At 45.4% G+C, this 21,552-nt stretch overlaps 1 protein-coding gene across 1 annotated transcript in view; it reads right to left on the bottom strand.

Annotated features, from left to right (window-relative positions):
- Positions 1 to 21,552, bottom strand: part of drosha (ribonuclease 3 drosha) — a 575,197-nt gene that overhangs the window by 408,954 nt on the left and 144,691 nt on the right. The window contains exon 6 of the mRNA XM_080286434.1: positions 9,625 to 9,810. Coding sequence (XP_080142560.1) covers positions 9,625 to 9,810 — 186 coding nt within the window. The remainder of the gene's footprint in view (positions 1 to 9,624; positions 9,811 to 21,552) is intronic.

Raw genomic sequence — 21,552 nt, forward strand, 5'->3', positions numbered from 1 at the left:
GTACCCTGTCTGATGGATGAGAATAAGTACCCCAAATGACAGTGTTCACTCTATGACTAAAACACATTCACTGAATTCTAAAAACAATATATAAATCAACCTAACCACAAATCTGAAGTCAAGAATATCATCATAATTGGTTAAAAAAAAAAAAAAAATCAAAACCCATCATAAAACCAGGGGTAGGCCTACAACAGGCAGGGCAAGCTGGTATTTCTACCCCCATCACTATTCTGGAGTATCACATCTAGGGGTATTGTAAATCGGGATTTGCCTGTATATAGAAGAATTATTGTAGAGAAAGTAAGAGAAAGATCAGAAGTCCTAGTAAGTGATGAACAGGGTGCCTTTAGCAGTGGCAGATGATGTGTGGATCAAATACTTGTAGTAAGACAGATAGTGGAGAAGGTGTGTGAGAAGGACAACAAGGTGTTTATGGCATTTATGGATCTGGAAAAAGCATATGACAAAGTACACACAGAAGGATTGTGGAAGGTTTTGTGCATGTACGGTGTAGATGGTAAGCTGCTAGGTGAAGTCAAGAGTTTTTATGATGGTAGTGAGATATGTGTAAGGGTAAATGGGCATCTAGGTGACAGGTCCACAATCAACGTGGGCGTGCGACAAGGTTGTGTGATGTCCCCATGTTGTTCAAAATATATATATATATATATATATATAATATATATATATATATCATCAGCAGCAGCAGCAGCCGTTTGAGTATCCACTGCAGGACCGGCCTATCCCGACCGAAGTCGGGACGATACAGCCAATGTATCTCTACCAAGTGGCTTAGGCTGTCTGGTAGAGATTGTATGTAGGGTGAGAAGTGCTTGTAAGTGTATTGTAGTGTTGGAGTGGCTTTGGATGTGTGTGTAGTCTGTGAACCAAGTGTAATCGGCCAGCGAAAGCCGACTGGGTGCAAGCATACTTTACAGTAAGCGACACTGGTTCAACCACAGCACCTCTTGTGTCCGCCAATGCAGTACGTGGCCAGGTGAACACTCCCAAAGTTTATTACCCTGGCGGGGTGCGAACCCTGGCCCACCCATGTACGAAACGCACACTCTACCACTGTACCTCAGAGGCTCATATATATATATATATATATATATATATATATATATAGTAATCCCTCTAATATCCGAACGCCCAATATCCGAACATCCCCACTAACCGGACATAATCCTCCTGGGATCCAATATTCCCAAAATGGGCCAAAAACCGCAAAAAATTCGAAAAAAATCTGACTTTTTTCCCTCCCATAATTTGAAATTCCTGCCTGGCGCCAAACAGCTGTTACACCATGGTCCCTTCACCCCTTCCTTCCTCCCCCTCCCCCCTCCCCTGTCAGGTTGCCATTTGGTATTTTTCATTACCAAGTGTGGGCCAATTTGGTAATGAAAAATTCGTTTGGTAATGCATTAGAATAATGCATTACCAAATGGATTTTTCACATGTATGAGGATACACAGGATGGAGATGGTGGATTGTTTGCTCTCTCTGATTAATCTGCTACCCTACATAGTGTGAAAATAATCAACATGGTGTTAGTTATAAGGAGAGTGATTACATGTATTTCCACTTGTATATATAATTAGTGAAGAATATATGCTAGCTTTACGAATTTGGTAATGAAAAGTTATATTTGACAATGAAAGTTGAGGAGATTGGTAATGTGGCTGTTGCGATCTGGCAACTCTGTTACCCCACCAACATCAACAGTCACAGCTTAACTCCGATGGAGAGCAGATACTCATAACAGTGCAAGCCACAGGTGCTTGTTTTTTGTGAATACACAGTGAATAAACTGCAATACCTTGCCACTAGAACACACGGGAATTTACAGTGTTGTGCAGTGTTAAGAAATTAGAATTTAGAGTGCAGAGGATTAACTGTGGACTGCAAACTGGCGGTTCAAACCAGTCCAAGAGCAAGGGACTTGTAAGTGCCCAGAATGTTTAATATTGTATAAACTCACCTCTAAAACCTCATTTTATGGTTCTTTTGCATTTATTTCAGTCTTTTATGTCCCTTATTGGTGTGATTTGGGTCTTAAATAGGTGCAATGCATGTCCAGAGGGAGTTGTATAGGTGTTTTTCAGAGTTAGGGTCCATAAGTACAAGTCCATAAGCTGGGGCCCAATATCCGGACAGGACCACTATCCGGACCTGCCTATGGCTCTATTGATCCGGATATTGGAGGGGTTACTGTATATATATATATATATATATATATATATATACCAGTATACATATACTGTATATATATACTGTATATATATATATATATATATATATATATATATATATATCATCATCATCATCATCAGCCGTTTGAGTATCCACTGCAGGACCGGCCTATCCCGACCGAAGTCGGGACGATACAGCCAATGTATCTCTACCAAGTGACTTAGGCTGTCTGGTAGAGATTGTATGTAGGGTGAGAAGTGCTTGTAAGTGTAATTGTAGTGTTGGAGTGGCTTTGGATGTGTGTGTAGTCTGTGAACCAAGTGTAATCAGCCCGCGCAAGACGACTGGGGGCAAGCATATTTTATAGTAAGCGACACTGGTTCAACCACAGCACCCCTTGTGTCCGCCAATGCGGTACGTGGCCGGGTGAACACTCCCAAAGTTTATGACCCTGGCGAGGCGCGAACCCTGGGTCACCTGTGTACGAAACGCACACTCTACCACCGTACCACAGAGGCTCCATATATATATATATATACATATATAGATAGATAGATAGATAGACAGATAGATAGAGATATATATAGATATGTATATATGGATGGGGTGATGAGAAAAGTAAAAACACGAGTAATGGAGAGAGAGATGGTGCTGGTAATGAAGGGAATATCTCAAATCTGTTGTATGCTGATAATGGAGTGTGATATTTGCAAATACTGGAGAAGAGTTTGGTGAACTAGTGCAGAGTTTTGTAGATGTCTGTGAGTGTCGTGCTTTGAGAGTAAATGCTCAAGAGTAAACTGATGGCTATTGAGAAAAAGGGGACTCCCAGTGCGAAATTACTGTGAATGGAGAGAGACTGAAATTGGTAAGAGATTTCAAATACCTGGGTACTGTGATAGAAAAGAGAAAAAAATGTGAAAAAGAAGAGGAAAGTAGAGTGACACAAGGAAGGAAGGTAGCTAGTGCTACAAAGGCATTGATAAAAAGCAAAGGCTTGACTGTTGCAGCTGCATGAGGCTTATATGATGGAATGTTAGTGCCAACATTAACATACGGAGCAGCAGGTGTGTCTGGTCAGCTGGGTTGACTGCTGAAATGTTGAAGGCCTCAGGAGATATAGAAGTGAGGTTAGTCACTGACCTGATAAATATGTTTACTTACGAGTGTGCTGTCCCAGATGATTGGCTGAAGAGTGTAATTGTAAATGTGTACAAGGGGAAGGGTGATGCCCTGGAAAGAGGAAATTACAGAGGTATAAAGCTTTTAGATTACACAATAAAGGTAATGGAGAGAGTTCTAGAAGGTATGATCAGAGAAAGAATGAATACACCAGGCCCTCCACATTCGCGAAGTCTATTTTCGTGGGCTTTGAACATTCATGGATTGTCCCTCTGTGGAGCCGAGATTTCATTCGCTGACGCAAAGTGTCGCCGTGCAGACGCTTGTGGCTCATTTCGCCCCAAAACAGGCCTGCCTCAAACCATCGCGCTCCCGCGCTCCTCTGTCTCCCTCTCAGTCTGTGTCTTGCCACTGTCGCGGTCATTTCGTTGCCTATACATTGCGACACCAAACCTCTCCTGATCTCGGTACTGTCCTCAATAATTGTGCTCTCACGTGTTCAAAGGTAAGAAGTGCATTGTTGTGCAAATCAGTGAGTGAATTACTTCCCAAGTGTGCGATTTACTTGTGATAACTTTGTCCCACATGTGTCTGTGTTGTCCCGTAAGCATGGGCCCCAACTGTCCCGCATCCCTTAGTGGTGAGCCCACCCCTAAATGGGCAAAGAAAGTAACGAGCCTGGAGGAGAAGGTGAAATTGCTAGACACGTGTAGGGAGTGTATGAGCTATGCTGCTGTTGGGAAATTATTTAACGTTAACAAGAGCACAGTGCAGTACATAATGAAAAATGAGGAGAAAATCAAGACGGCATTGGCTTCCACTGCGTCACCCTCAGCGAAGCAAGTGTCACAGGTGCAAGACACTGAGATGTCCAAGATGGAACATGCACTCTTTGTGTGGGCAAATGACCAAAGCAGGAAAGGAAATCCCACAGACAGTAATGCGACTCGGGCAAAGGTGAAGGCATTGTACGGCATGATGACCAGTTCACCTCCCAACCTCTACACCCCAAGCACCAGCGCAGACCCTGGACCAGCCGCAACCACCCATCCTCAATTCACAACCAGCAAAGGTTGGTTCGATAAAATCATGAGGCGGTTCTCCCTTCACAATCTGAAGGTGGAAGGGGAATCTGCGTTGGTGGACCATGTGGTAGCAGCAGCATTCCTGGAAGCACTTAAGAAAATAGTTAAGGAGAATAAGCTTGAGCAGGTATGGAATGTCGACGCGGCAGGCCTTTATTGGAAGAAAATGCCTGCTAGGACCTTCGTCTCAAAGGAGGAGCTAAGGGCTCCCGCGTTTAAGGCAGCTAAGGACCGCTGCACCTTACTGATGTGTGCCAATGCTGCTGGGCACATGATCAAGCCAGGCTTTATCAATAAGTTGGCGAATCCCAAAGCACTGAAGTGACGCAACAAAAACCTTCTACCAGTGTTCTGGATGCACAGTAAGAAAGCATGGACCACCAGCACCATCTTTCTGTACTGGCTCCACCACTGTCTCCTGACAGAGGTGTAGTCCTTCCTTCAGAAGAAGGGCCTTTCTGGCAAATTCCTCTTGCTCCTGGACAATGCTCCGGGCCACCCACAGTCACTTGAGGGTATGTGTGAGGATGTGGAGGTTGTGTTTCTGCTGCCGAACACAACCTCCCTGATACAACCTCCTGACCAGGGTGTAGTAGCTGCCTTCAAGGCCTATTACACCTAGAGGTCAATGTAGAGGCTCTGCGCATCTTTGGATGCGAACCCCGACCTGAGCGTCATGGACTACTGGAAGGGGTTCACCATCGCTGACTGCCTCACAGTGATGCAGGAGAGCCTGAAGGATGTGTACCCTGAGACGGTTAACTCCTAAAAGACAGACTGTTTTGACATACCCTGAGGACGAGCATAATCGGCGGGTGCGATATGATGGGGGGGTGGGTGTATGGGGGGGTGGAGGATTGTGGGGGGGGTGCAGGGAGAGGGGCTGGGTGCTTGGGGGAGGTGGGGTGTGGGTCTGGGAGGTAGGGTGGGGGTGGGGGATGATGGGTGGGGATGGGAAGTGGGGGGTGGGGAGTGGGATGGAGGGTAAAAGGTGGGGGTGGCAGTGGAGGTTTGAGGGGTGGGATGGCTTGGGGGTGTGGGGGGCTTGGGGATGGGGCAGGGTAGGGGTAGGGGTTTGGGATGGTGGGGGGTAGGTGGTGGGGGGTGGAGGGTGGGAGGTAGGGGGTGAGGGTGGGATGGGTGGGTTTGGTGGGAGGGTGAGGGTTTAGGGTGGTAGGGGGGTGGGGGACAGTGGGGGTTTGGGGGTGGGATGGTGGGGGATGGTGGGGGGATGGCACGGGGGGAGGGTCAGGGTGAAGGGGTGAGGGTGGTGTTTAGGTGTGGTGATAGGGGGGTGGGATGGGAGGGGTGTGTTTGAGGGGGTGCGGGGCGTGACCGCATATGTGGACACCCATCTTTTTGGCCCTAGTACCCTTGGACAGCATATGCGGACACGTGTCTTTTAGGGGTTAACAGCTGTTGGAGGGCTTTGTGGATGAAATGCGTCCGAGATTTTGTGGAATCTGCTCCTCAGGAGCAGGTGAACCAGGCCATGAGGAAGACAGTGGAGTTCACAAGACTTGTAGGTGGTGCAGGGTTTGAGGATATGGAGGAGGGTAAGGTGAGGGAGCGGGTGGAAGAACATGATGTAGCCCTGACCGACGAAGAATTAGTGGAGCTTGTGCGGTCAGCGAGCGAGGAGGAGGATGCAGAGGAGAATCCTGACAACGCCCTGCAGCAGCAAGGCCTCACCCTTGAAAAGCTGGGGAAGATGATGAGGGCTATCGCACAACTGAAGCAACTCTTCTATGATTGTGACTCAATGATGATGAGTGGCACATTTCAGACCGTAATGCCCTACAAAACACTGTTCGATGACATCAGGTGGAAGCGGTCTCAGCTGCCTAACACAATGTTCTACTCAAAGACACTGTAACCTCTTGCTGCTGCTGCTGTCTCACACTCATCTTCCTCCATCACACCTGAGGCTGAGGAGCCTGTATTTGTGCCTGAACCTCAACCCGTGTCTGCCCCTGAACTTGTTCATTCTGACTCTGACAGCGTATCATCCTCTCCACATTCCTCTGAGGACGATATTGACGATCCACCACCACTCAGCGATGACACAAGCAGTGGAGATGAGGTGGAGTCTATGCACATGTAGACTCCTTATGCCATGCCCCTCCATATCATCTCATCCAGTCATCCGTCATCAGTAACTGCATGATTAATCATCTTCAACGTCATCGATGTCATGATCATCATCATCATCACAAGATGTGAGAGTTAACCCACCAAAACTTCAGGGACAGTGGTGCGTTAACTCAGAACTGAATGGGTATGGTTGTAAGAAGTTGGGGTAAATATGTAGCTGTTAACTTGCCCACACTCACATGGATGTGCACGAGACGCACTCACTCGCAGGAGTCTGTGGAAGTCACTAGGTATATATTTACCCTAACTTAGTACTGTACAGCCATACCTAATCAAAACTTATTTGTTATTAAACTTTTTTATTCAGTTGGTCTGTTATTATTTGTGATACTTCATGCAGCTTTCAGGTCCTAGATGTGGTTTATTAGGTACAGTATGTGCACATTTGCTCACGAGGGGTTATTTGCGGCCGCAGAGGCATTTTTGGGAGGGGAGGGTGCCAAACATTCACTGATTCCACTTTCGTGGGGGTCTGTGTCCCCTAACCCCCGCGCATGTGGAGGGCCTGGTGTACTGATGAGATGCAGTTTGGGTTTATGCCAGGCAGGGGAAACACTGATGCCACATTCATTGTTTGACAGCTTTAGGAAAAATATATAGGAAAGAAAAGGGAACTGTACTTTGCTTTTGTTGATTTGGAGAAGGCCTTTGACAGAGTCCCTAGAGAGGTGGTGAAGTGGGCAATGAGAAAGCTTGGGATGGAGGAGTGGATGGTTGGGGTGGTTATGGTTACGTATGTTCGTGCTCACACCCGGATAAGAGTGAATGGAGATTTGAGTGATGAGTTTTCTGTGAATGTTGGTGTGCATCAGGGGTCAGTTTTGAGCCCCTTGTTCTTTATCATAGTATTTGAAGCCCTCTCACGTGACTCCAGAAATGGACTCCCGTGGGAGATGTTGTATGTTGGTGATTTGGTGTTGACTGCTGAGAATGAAAGGGAGGCGAAGGAAAGATTTATGAAGTTGAGAGATGGTATGAAGCACAAGGGCTTAAGAGTAAATGCAGATAAAAAAGTGATGATATCTAGCATTGGTGGAGGTACTGTCAAAGAAGAGGGAGAGTGGCCATGTGCAATTTGCCACATGGGCATGGGAAGTAGCTCCATCTTGTGCAGTATTTGTGATAAGTGGGTGCATAAGAGATGTAGTGGTATTACAGGCAGGCTGCAAGATAATGCTGATTTCACGTGTGCGATGTGTCGAGGAGAGCAGGTGGAGACTGTCAGGCGTGAAAGGATTGAACTTGCTGCTGAGTCTCTTGAATGTGTCGAAGAGTTTTGTTATTTGGGAAACATGATATGTGCTGGAGGTGGGGCTGGAGCTAGCTCTGTGGCTAGGGTGAGAAGTGATTGGAAAAAGTTCATGGAGCTGTTGGCTCTCCTGACATTGGGAGGACTCTCCCTATGTGCTAAGAGATCTTTGTATGCAGCGTGTGTTAGGACTGTAATGCTGTATGGTAATGGGACCTAGGCAGAAAAGGAAAAGGATATTCGCATGCTCAAGCGTACAGAAATGGCAATGATTAGGTGGATCCGCAGTGCATCCATGAGTGCAAGGCCTGGGGGAGCTAGGTTTACGATGGAAGAGTTGAGAGGTAGGATGGGACCGCAGTATATTGGTGTTGTGATAAGGATAGGAAGATTGAGGTGTTTTGGGCATATGGAGAGGATGGGGGATGATAACTGGGTGCAGAAAGTGAGAAGCGTTAATATTGTGGGTGGGGTTGTGAGACCGAAGAAGACCTGGGACGAGGTCATTAAGTGTGACCTCAGGATTAAGGGACTGAACAGGGAGACAGCCATAGATCGAGCAGCATAGACAGCTGCCATTAGGTGGCCAAGGTCAATGCATGCAAGCATGTTGGAGCCTAGGAAAATGAAAATGATGTAAGACTATGGTGTGGCATGAAAATTAAAAGTCAATGGTGGGAAGCTGAGAGCAGTGGAGATGGGACTGCTGAAGAATGTATGTGGAATGCAGAGAGTGGATAGGATCTGGAATAATGTGATCTGTGAATGATGCGGAGAAAGGAAGTCTGTGGACACCAGAATCGAAGAGAGTGTACTGAAATGGTTTGGTCATGTGGAGAGAATGGAAGACAATAGAGTGGTGAAAAAGGTATATCTGAGCAAAGCTGAAGGAGGGAGGAGGTGAGGTAGGCCAAGGAGAAGGTGGAGGCATATGGTGGATGAGTGTGTGAGGAAGTGAGGTATGGAAGTTTGTGAGGATAAGGGACTCACAAGAGACCAAGCTGGCTGGGTGAATTTTGTGTGGAGAAACGCGTAACAAGAGATTTGGCACCCTTTTTAACGTGACAGCATTTGGATTGACTTTATTAGATGGGTATATATGAAACTACAGAATGTAATGAATATTTTGTGGCTTATCTGATGGAGCCAGGATTCCGTGGGTTTGAATGATGAATGGATGGAAGCATGGCCCATTAAACTGGGCAAACTTAGGCTGTCTGGACGCTGCTACTCCTTACCCTGCCTAGGGTGGGAAAGGAGGTCTGAATGACGACGACGACGACAATGACGATGATGATGATGATGATGATGGCAATGACGATGATGATGATGATGAATGCTAGAGGTGTTAGGTTAGGTTAGGGTTAGGTTAATACTACTACAGTTCAGCTTAAACCACTAGAATTCAGCAGTTATGTTTGGCAGTTTGGTTAAGTTAGGTAAGGTTAAGTAAGTTAAAGGTTAGGTAAGGTAAAGTTAAGTCCGTCAGTGCATACTGTACTTACCTCTGCCGTAATCTTAACCATGGCCTTAAAATAAAGCATCACTAAACAGAACTTTTCAACTAAGCAGCAGCAATTAAATAAATTTTGGAAATTGAATGAGTGGCCATTTTTCATCTGGAATTTATGAGTGGAACTGAAAGACGGGAAAACATTCCACCATAAGGGATTACTATATGGTGGGTGGGTTTACAAGTTGAGTGGCACTAAAAGACAACATATACAGTACAGTACCTAGAACTAAATGACTCATTCATCTGAATTTCATGACTGTTTAACTTCATCTGTGCCTACTGCTGTATTACACTGCCTTTACCTCGCCTGGATCATTAAACCACAGCTCAGGGTGAAGACGATCAGGATGATTACGTTTCTTCTCCAGCTCCTTAGATATCCGATCAACTTCACTCTCCTCATCCTCACTACTTGAAGTGATGTCACTGTCACTGCAGCCACTGTTATCACTGCTACTTTCATTCTCACTGCTCTGCCTCCTATTCACCTGTCCAAGATAAAACATATGGTAAATATACTGTGATACAAAACCTGCAATGGTGAAAAGCAGCAAAAAATAAATAGGGAAGGACTGTAGGAATAAGCTGTTTTGGCAGGGAAGTGTAGACATGGTGGTGTTGGTGTGCTGGTTGAGTAGAAATAGGTGGAATGTGTCACGATTGTAATGGGAGTATATGAAAGGATTACAGCAGTGACAATTCTGCTTGGAAAACTCATGATTTGAGTTATACTGGCATATGCTCCACAGGTTGACTTGGATGATGAAAAAAAGATAGCTTCTGGGATGATGATACAAGAGGTTGATAATATACATGATAATGAGACTGATGTTATAACTGGGAATTTAAATGGTCATTTGGGTGAAGCAGCTCAAGAATATGAAGCAGTACATGGGGGATACACATTTAGTATGAAAAATGCAGAAGAGGAGAAGATCTGATTTGGGAAAGAAATGAACATAACTGTGTGCAACTCACATTTTAGGAAAAGGAAGAGTAGGATGATTACATATGAGTCTGGGGGTAGCAGTAGCCAGATTGACTATTTCCTGGTCAGGAGGTATGATAGTAGGTTGGTGAAGAATGTTAAGTTATAGTAAGTGAAGAGCATGTGCAGAACACATGTTACTGATATGTGACATGGTGCTGAATTAGTGGGGAATGGTTGGGAGAAGGAGGGAGGTGAGAAGACAGGAAGAAATCAGTAGGATAGAAGTTGTGGAAGCAATGAAGAAAGTTAAATTGGGGAAAGCCCCAGGAATTGATGGACTGTGTGGTGAAATGCTGAAGCATGGGGGAGAGACAGTAGTAGAATGGATGTGGAAGATGTGCAGATTAGCCTGGGAGGAAGGTAGAGTCCCAGAGGATTGGAAGTCAGGTATAATTATTCCCTTGTACAAAGGAAAAGGGGAAAAAGAAGTGTGTGGTAATCATAGGGGCATTTGTCTTCTTAGTATAATACGAAAAGTGTATGGTAGGACACTTATTGACAGAGTTAGAGAAAGAACACAGGAATTAGTTGGAGAAGAACAGGGAGGCTCCAAGAAGGGAAGAGGTTGTGTAGATCAGATATTCATTCTTAGATCTTTAGTGGAAAAGTTTCTAGAGAAGGGAAAGAAGTTGTATGCAGCTTTCATGGATTTGGAGAAAGCATATGACAGAGTGGATAGACAAGGATTGTGGAAAGTATTAAGAATATATGGAGTAGATGGGAAGTTGTTGAATGCAGTGAAGAGTATGTATGATGGTGCTAAGGCTTCAGTGCGTGTAGATGGTGAACTGAGTGAATTTTTCTCTTTGAAAGTTGGGTTGAAACAGGGATGTGTCATGTCTCCATGGTTGTTCAATCTGTACATGGATGGGGTAATAAAAGAGGTACAAGGTAGGGTAGTGGATGTTGGAGTGGCCCTGGTGAGAGAGGATAGTGTTTGGAAACTCCCTGTACTGTTGTTTGCAGATGATACTGTGTTGTTGAGTGAAGACGAAGGGGAGCTGCAAGGCTTGGTGGATGAGTCTGGGAGTGTGTAAGAAACGGAATCTAAATGTGAATGAAGGGAAGAGGAAAATGATGGTCTTTGAGAGAGGTGAAGTCAGTGAATGCACAGCGAGGTTGGATGGTGAGGAATTGGAAAATGTGAGTATGTTTAAGTACTTGGGTAGTGTGATGAGTAAGGATGGAGGTTTGGAGGGTGAAGTGCTTGAAAGGGTACAGCAGGGAAGAAAGGTTGCTGGTTCTTTGAAAGCAGTGATAAGAAACAGGGAAGTGAGCATGGAAGTGAAAAAGTTACTACATGACAGTATTGTGATACCAATTCTAACGTATGGAAGTGAAGCTTGGACATTGTTGGAAGGACACAAGTCAAGAGTGAGAGCAGTAGAAATGAGTTATTTAAAAGGAGCCTGTGGAGTCACATGGAGAGACAGGCTGACAAAAGAGGATATAAAGGAGCGTTGTGGTTTGGATGTGGATGTGATAGGAAGCATTATGAGGAACGCAATGAGGTGGTTTGGCCATGTGGAGAGGATGGAGGGTGAGAGACTGACAAAGGGAGTGTATGTGAGTGAGGTGGAGGGGGGAAGAGGGAGGGGGAGGCTGAGGATGAGATGGAGGGATGGGGTGGAGAGGTATATGAGAGAGGGGGGTGTGAGTTGGGAGCAGGGCAGTGAAATGGAGTGGGACAGGGCGACGTGGAGGCGATTTGTTTGTGGCCACCCCAAACGGGATTGAGGCATCTGGCAATAGATAGATAGATAGATGAAGAGAACCCATGCACACAGGAGAAAAATATGGAAGTTAAAAAATCATGCAATAAGGGATGTCTCCTACAGTGCGATAAGTGGAGTGGTGGCTGCACAGGGAGAAGTAGACAGATGCATTAATATGCAGTACAGAGCTCTCAAGCACAATCTATTGAGAGTTACTGATTCAGTGTGCAGATGGACAAGGGACCCTGTAAAACATAAGGTAACATGGTGGTTGGATGAGAGTACAGAGGCCGCAGTTAAGGATAAAAGGCTTTTCCGCGAATGGAAAGGGGGCAGTGACAGAGGAATACTTAGCTGCCAAGCACTGGATGAGAAAGGAGAAACAGTCACGTCTCTTTATATATTTGTTAGGTATATGTTAAATCAACAGAACAGTGAATAAAAAATTATACCCAGTATTGCAATAACGATGGAAAATTTGATTATGTGATAACTGTGATGGTCGCATATGACAATCATGTGCATACATGGTGCCTCCCATGTAAGTCAACAGTCAGATGTATGAACCAAGATGGTTGTCCAATGTTTATATGTGCTGTGATTGTCTGCATTTCGTTCCACTTCATGCAAGCAAGATCACTGAAATAATAGTGCGAGTGTGAAACAAATAGTGCAGTGTCCGAGATTAAGTGAGGTGATAGTTTTTTGTGCATGAAATACTGAAAATGTTTATTTGGAAATCATGTATTGCAAGGATGATACCCCTATTGGAATGTGTGGTACTACAGATGGTGCAGAAGGCAAGCCTAAAAGGGTATTTTTTTTTTTTTTTAGATTTTAGGTTATGTAGTCCTTAGCCCCCTCCCTATCTCTATGGAACCCATGTTACATTCATTATGCAAGGAGTTTCCACTTGATGTGACCCCATCTCATACTAAGGCGTGACTGTATACAGGGCAAACTCTGAAATTCAGAGACTTTTAATGGATGACCTAAACAGTTCCGAGAGGAAATGTGATATTTAAGGTGGCAAATCAGATGAAGTGGGAAAACAGGGATATCACAGGTTAGCAGTATGTGAGGGATGATGAAGACATGGTAGTGGTGGACAGTAAGGATATTAAAGGCACCTGGAGAGAGTATAATAACTGACTGCTGGACAAGGAGCTTGATTGGAACAGGAGAGGTTTGAAGACAAAGGATCCGGTGTCTGCTACTTGGCCTCTGACTGATGCTGGTACTGTGAGTAGGGCAAGAGGTAGGATGCAGCTGGGGAAGGTGGCAGATGTGTCTGAGCTGACTGCTGAAATATTGAAGGCCTCAGGAGATCCTGGAATGGATTTAGTTAATGATTTGATAGATACAATTATATATGAGTGTGGTGTCCTAGATGACTAGTTGAAAAGTGAGACTGTAAATGTGTATAAGGGGAAATGTGATGTCCTGGAAAGACAAAATTACGGAGGTATAAAGCTTTTGGATAAGATAATGAAGATAATGGTGAGAGTCCTAGTAAGTATGATGAGGGAATGAGGGAATACTGCCATGATGCAGATTGGTTTTAAGCCAGGCAAAGGGACAACTGATACCATCTTTATTGTCCAACAGCTTCAGGAAAAATATATAGGAAAGAAAAGGGAGCTGTACTTTGTTTTTGTTGACTTGGAGAGGGACTTCAACATAGTCCCTAGGGAGGTGGTGAAATGGACAATGAGAGCGCTTGGAATCAAGAAGTGGCTGGTAACAGTGGTTATGGCTACGTACTGGTATGTGGGTGCTCCCACCCAGGAGAGAACAGATGGAGATTTATGCAATAGGTTTTCAGTGAACATCACTGTGCATCAGGGGTCAGTCTTGTGTCTTACTGTTTGTCATGGTGCTTGAAGCTCTTTCACATGACTTCAGAAGTGGACTCTCACGAGAGATGTATCTGATGATTTGGTATTGACTGCAGAGAATGTAAGAGAGGCAGAGGAAGGATTTAGAAAGTGGAGAGACAGAATGGGGTACAGTGTAAGGGTTTGAGAGTTAATGCAGATAAAAAACAAAAGTGAAGATATCAAGGACTGGTAGCAGTACAATACTGTACTGTCAAATCAGCAGGAGTATGACCATGTGCAGTTTGCCACGAGGGTGTGAGAATCTTGTGATGTATTTGTGATAAGTGGGTACATAAGACATGTAGTGGTATTAAACGTAGGTTAAGAAATAATGCTGATTTCGTGTGAGTGGTGTGTCAGTGAAAGCATGTACATATTGACAGGCATAAAAGGATTGATCTTGCTGGTGAGTCTGAGTGTTAAATTGTTATTTGGGCGACAATTTATGTGCTGGACGTTGGGCTAGAGCTTAGCACTGTGGCTAAGGTAAAGAGTGGTTGGAGGAAGTTCAGGGAGCTGTTGCCTCTCCTAACAATGAGAGGACTTTCCATCTGTACTAAGGGATCCTTGTATGTGGCATGTTTTAGGTGTGTAATGCTGTAGGTAGTGAGACCTGGGCAGTAAAGGAAGAGAATATTTGTAGTCTCAAACATACACAATCTGCATAAATCAGATGGAATGGTAGTGAACCCTTCACAGCAAGGCCTGGGGTGGGGGGTGAGGCTAGGACTGCAATGGAATAGTTCTGAGGAAAGATGAGACATAAATGTATTGGTGTTGTGAGGAGGAGGGGCAGACTGACATCATCTAGCCATGCTGAGAGGTTGGAGCGTGTTGAGGGTGAGACGAATGAACATCGAGAGTTGGGTTGCGAGAGACAGGCCAAAAATGATCTGGGACAAAGTACTGTACAGTATGACCTCAGGGATAAGGGAATGAAAAGGGAGGCAGCCAGAGATCGAGATGCGTGGAGAACCACCATTTGGTGACCAAGGCCAATGCATGCAAGCATGTTCATCATTCATTATCATCTTCTGGACCTCCTTTCCCACCCTAGGGCAGGGTGTGGAGTAGCAATGTCCAGACAGCCCAAATGTGCCCAGTCCAATGGGCCATGTTTCCATTCACTCACCATTCAAGCCCCCAGAATCCTGGCTCTACCGAATACACCAAAAAAATTCACCATGTTGTGTAGCTTCATATAAACGTATCCAGTAGAGTCAATCAGGACGCTCCCATGTTAAAAAAGGGTGCCTCCATGATCACGCACTTCTCCTCACAACATTCATCCAGCCAGCATGATCTCTTGTCAGTCCCCTAGCCTCACCAACTTCCAAACCTCTCTTCCTCACACACTCATCCACAATATCCTCCACCTTCTCCTTGGCCTACCTCCTCCTTCATATTCGCTCAGATATACCTTTTTCATCACTCCAATTTTATCCAATCTCTCCACATGACCATACCACCTCTTTCCAGAACATTTTCTTACAGTCTCTCCACTTTACACTCAAATTCTTTCCAAATTCTTCATCCACTCTCTTCTTACTCTCCCTTACTAATCTTTTTACCTCTCTCTTTCTTTGTACATATAACTCTCTCTTCCACCTCTCAGCTTCTTCCACGCCCCTATTTCTCATCCATTCATTGTATGCTTTCTTCTATTGTGCCACAGCCTGTCTCACCTCTTCATTCCACCACAATGTTCCTTGCACCCCCCTCCGTCTTCTCTTCATCCCACACACCACATCGCATGCTGCACATATTTCTTCCGTGAATATCCTGCACACACCTTCCACATCCTCCATCTGCTCCAATTCATATTTGTCTTATCGTTCCTCGACTTCTCTCTTATATTCTGCCTGTTTCTCATCCTCTTGTAACCTTTCAACTCTCCTTGCAAATACTCCTTCTTTCTGTCCTTCCCTTCTTCTATTACTCCATCTTATTTGGATCTTGATTCTGGCCACCACCAAGTAGTGGTCAGAAAGTCCACTCCCCCAACCTCTATTAGCTCTTGCATCCATTACACATCTTCGCATCCTTTCATCCACACACACATAATCAATCATTGCCTTCCTTTCATTCAGTTCACCACCCACCCTTCTCATCACTCGCCATGTATACCTGTGGATCATTTTATGCCTGAAGAGGGTATTGGCTATCACCAACCCCCTCCCAGCACAAATGTCCACTAACGCACTGCCATTCTCATCTATCTCAGCAGGTACACCCCACTCACCAACTATTCCATCCACCTTCACAGTCCCTACTTTACCATTCATATCACCGATCAAAAACACTCTCTCATTCCTTCCAAACTTTTCCATGCACACTTCCACATTTGTCCAGAACACCTCTCTCACTCTATTTGCATGATCTTGCGTTGGCGCATACACGCACACAATCGCCGACATTTGTATTCCAACTTTCAATCTTACCCACACAATCCTTGACCCAACTGATCCATACTCTCTTATGTTCATGTTCCATCTTTTACTCACAACTATACACACTCCTTCTTTTTCCCTCTCATTCTCACCTACTCCTGCACATATATCCCATCCATACTCCCATTCTCTCACACTCTCACCTCTCCATTAGTTTCAGTTACTCCACATACATCAACTTTCGCACCCTCAAGCACCTGCACAATCTCTCTCTCTTTCACCTCATGATTCGCACCTCTTACATTCCATGTTCTGATTACCATGTCCTTTGTCCGGTCCTTGATTGTCAACTTTTGGTCAGTCCTTGTAAGAGGCTTCTTTCACAAATCACATTATTTCATATCCTATCCACCCTTTGTACTCCTCATACATTTCTCAGCAGCCCCATCTCCACTGTTCTTACTCTTGACTTTTCATTTTCATGCCACAACATAGTTCTCACAACCATATGTTAACGGTGGCACTAACACTCCTTCATGTAAGCCTCATGTAGCAGCAACACTCAAGCCTCTGTTTCTAATCAAGGCCTTCATTGCACCAGCTACTTTTATTCCTTGTGTCACTCTACTTTCAACTTCTTTTGCACATTTTCCTCTCTCTTCTATCGCTGTACTCAGGTATTTGAACTCTCTCACCAATTCCAGTCTCTCCCCATTCACTGTTACATCGCACTGGGAGTCACCTTCTCTCTCAATAACCATCTTTTACTCTTTTCTACACTTACTCTCAAGGCATGACCCTCACAGACATAAGCAAAACTCTGCACTAGCCTACCAAGTTCTTGTCCGGTACTTGCAAGCAGTACTGCATCATCAGCATACAATAAATTTGAGATATTCCATCCATCACCATTCATTACCATCATCATCCCTCTATCCATTACTCGTGTTTTTACTTCTCTCATCACCCCATCCATATATATATATATATATATATATATATATATATATATATATATGGATGCGGATATCACACAATTTTATCACAAGCCCACACCAATTGTGAAACATTCACTTAGCTGCCCATTAACCCTTACACATGCTTCACTACCATCATAAAAACTCCTGACAGCACCTAGCAGCTTACTGTACCAGCTACACCATACAAGTGCAGAACTTTCCACAATCCTTCTCTGTCCACTTTGTCATATGCTTTTTCTAGATCCATGAATGCCATAAACACCTTATGGTCCTTCTCACAAGCCTTCTCTGCTACCTGTCTCGCTGCAAATATTTGATCCACACATCCTCTTCCACTCCTAAAGCCACCCTGTTCATCACTCACTAGGACTTCTGATATCTCTCATACTTTCTCTATAATATTCTTCCATGTACTTTATCTACCACACTCAATAAACTTATGCCACGATAATTCTTGCATTCACTTCGCTCACCTTTATTTTTGTACAGGGGTACAATCACAGCCTTTTTCCACTCTGCAGGCACAGTTTCACTCATCCATGCCTTCCTACATATCTCCAGGATGCACTTCATTCCATTCTCTCCACTACACTTAAGCATCTCTGCATACAACTCGTCAACCCCAGCTGCTTTCCCATTTTTCAGCTGCTTCATAGCACTCTTCACCTGTGCGAGCGTCACGTCTCCTGGTACTGCATTCCTTCTCTGCACCCCCCCAAAACCAATCATGTATACAGCCGCTCTGGTCTCTCTATTCCCATTCATCTGGCTTTCAAAATACAGTAATCACTCCAATATCCGACGTAATAGAGCCATAGGTTGGTGCGAATAGTGGTTCTGTCCGGATATTGGGCCCCAGCTTATGGACTTATACTTATGGACCCTAACTCAGAGAAACACCTATACAACTCCCTCTGGACATGCATAGCACCTATTTAAGACCCAAATCACACCAATAAGGCACATAAATGACTGAAATAAATGCAAAAGAAACATAAAATGAGGGTTTAGAAGTAGGTTCATACAATAATAAACATTCTGGTGACTGGCTCCTGGACTGGTACTTATGGACCCTAACGTAGCCTAACTCAGAAAAACACCTTCCTACTGCACATGCACAGCTCCTAACACCCTATTCACACCAATAAAGGAAAAGACATTAAAGAGTGAAATAAGGTAAGTATAGTATGGAAAAAAGTACAGTATGAAACATTCTGCCTACTTACAGCAAGTCCATGGCCACCTCGATGAATAACCGCCTCCTCTCGGACTCTGACAGTAAGAAGGATTTCCTGAAGCACTTGCAGTACACTGTTCCTGAAGTCTTGCACTAAACTTAGTCAATCGCACACAGAAGTCCGTTCTCTTCACAGTGTGCTCTCTTGTCTAACTAATGCTCCATTGTAACTTACTAAGTGTTGCACTTTAACTTTTCCCATTCTTCTAATTTTCCAAAGCCAAAACAAACAAGTCTATTTACGTTAAATTTTGTTTCAATTGAGTCTTTTCTCTCACAACTGTAAATCCTTAACACAACACACTGTTTTTTTCACTGCACAACACTCTAAATTCCCGTGTGGTCTAGTGGAGAAGTTCTTGCTGTTTATTCACTGTCAGAGTCCGAGAGTATCACTGGCAGGTGACCTAGGGGTGCATCGCTGGGTCGTGGTGATGGCGTACCCACTGCAGACGACTCTGAAGACAGCCACAAACTCACGTCGAGCGGTGACTCCACCGTGGCTGATGTGCTGGGCTGTGGCTCGGAGCATGAGGGCCTGTCTTGGGGAGGCAACGGAGTGGAGCCAGGGCTGGGCACAGCGGGGGTCACGGGCCTGAAAAAACTGTCAATGGTTGATTGACGCAATGACCGACGACTCTGATGATTGATGACGCGCTGCCTGAAAGCACGCACTTTCTCCACGAGTCCCAAGGGCCCCATCTCCCTGTTGCAGTCCGGGTGTTCCAGGTAGTCTAGGACGAACTCTAGATGTTCCCGGAGTGCGCTCAGCTTGGGGATGGCTGGAGTAGTGTCCTGTTGAGAGGAATCCGCATCATCGTCGCCTTCCTCGTCGGAATCTTCAAGTTCGGTACTGACACCTGCAACTGAAGACGCGATCTCGATATCAGACAACGTCTGATACCCAGGATCGCCCTCGTCGTCACCCAACCACTCATGAACATCGTCCACATCAACATCGTCGCCGTGCATACATAGCCGTGCATGGAAGTCACCCACGTCAAAGCCTAGAAAATCGTACTCCACATCCGTTCCGAGAAGCAGAAGAGAACAACCATTTTCCAGAGTCTTCACAGGGACTTCCTTCCATGCCCTAGCCCAGTTGTACAGCGCAGACTTGATGTTGTAGCGGCGAAGGTTTTCCAAAGTCCGCTTGCCCCATGTGTCCCGTCCCTCCCTGTGCTCGTCCTCGTCCTCGAGAACAACCATCACCTCGTCCAGGAACATCCGACGGTATAGGCGCTTTGTTGCCACGATCACTCCTTGGTCCATTGGTTGGATGAGAGCAGTCGTATTAGGTGGCAGAAACATGCACCTAATCCGGCCATTTTCAGCAACTAAGTCCTTGTCGCACGGGTGGGCAGGTGCATTGTCGAGGAGAAGGAGGGCCTTTACCTGGTCGCGCGGGAATCCCAGTGTTTTCATCTGGTAATGGATGACCTCCTTGACGAAGTGGCGGTGGAACCAGTCTTTGAAGATCACAGCTGTAAACCATGCCTTCAACGAATGGTACCAGACGACAGGAAGGACATCCATCACCTCACGAAAGCACCGAGGCTGCTTTGCGCGGCCAACAACAACGGGCTTAAGCCAGTGCATGCCGTTAGCATTGGCACAACACAAAGCAGATATTCGTTCCTTGGAGAGCTTGCGGCCAGGTACACGCTTCTACGTCTCCTCGGCTAGAGTGTTCGTTGGCAGCAAGCGATAGAATAGGCCAGTTTCGTCTGCGTTGTAGACTTGACCGAGAGTGAGGCCCTCCCTGTCGATCAAGCCCTTCATCTTGTGCCGAAACTCGTCAACTCCATCCTCGTTAGCGTTCAATGCTTCACCATGAGCTTTACGGTTGGTAAGGCCATGCCGTAACTTGAACGCAAAGAGCCAACCCTCGGATGCCTTGAAGTCTAGGGCGTCGTGAAGCCTGGCAAACTTCTCAGCAGCAGCCTTCAGCTCCGTTCCACGTACCATCACACCGGCAGCACGTTGTTGTCGATACCAAATCAACGTGGATCGGTTGATTTCTGCAAACTTGCGGGTAAACATAACCTTCCTCTCCACGTTGCATTTGCTTCTCGATGAGAAGTCAGCCGTGTATTGCATGAGTTTGTCTCGGGATCTCTTAATATCGAACAAAGTAGACCGGGCCAGGTTAAACTCGCGAAAGAATGCGGGAAGAAGACCACCCCGCATCTACTTTCTCCAATATCTCCTGTTTCTTCTCCAGAGTCAACACCACTCTCTTCCATTTCTCAGGTGGCGGGGCCATCATCACACACACTAAGAGGAGGCCCGAGAGCAGCAGGAGTGCCTGCAGCAGGTAAGGCACCACCACAAAAGCGATCACGTGGGCAGCCATAACGACGCGCGTGCACTCGCAGCGAGAGACAGGCGGAAAGCGGGGAGGATGCAGCGGCGCTCTATCGGACGTCGGAGGAATGACGCACCACAACAATGCTCTCCCGCGCCGCGCGCAGCAAGTTCAAATTACAGGCGGGAAAAATTCTTTTTTTTTTTTTTCTTTTTTTTTTTTTTTTTTGAGTGGGGAGAGGGGGGGTTCCGGACCATTTTGGGAATATTGGATCCCGGGACGATTATGTCTGGGTAGTGGGGATGTTCGGATATTAGAGTGATTACTGTATTCTTTCCATCTGGTCCTTACTTCATCTCTAAGGGTTAATAATCTACCACCTACATCCTTCACACCATCACATTTCTTTCCACTTTCACTTCTACGTTTTTGCACCTCTTTCCAGAATAACTTCCTATTTTCAGAATAGTTTGCATTCATTTTTCTTCCTAGATCATCATTTACCTTCTCCTTTTTCCTCTTCACTAGTCTCCTTAAATGCTTCTTGCTCTCAATATATTCAGTTCTTATTTCAACTGAACCCCAGTCCTGTAACCACTTTAGCCACTTCTTCCTCTTTCCTCCACTGCTCTCTTAACCTCCTCATCCCACTATGCCGCACCTTTCTTCATTATTGTTACACTTGCCACACCACACACTGCTCTAGCATTCCTAACTAAGCAATCTCTG

The sequence above is a fragment of the Coenobita brevimanus genome, chromosome 111 (assembly GCF_032717465.1).
Source record: "Coenobita brevimanus isolate Jiangsu-jjx chromosome 111, ASM3271746v2, whole genome shotgun sequence".
Classification (NCBI taxonomy): Eukaryota; Metazoa; Arthropoda; class Malacostraca; order Decapoda; family Coenobitidae; genus Coenobita; species Coenobita brevimanus.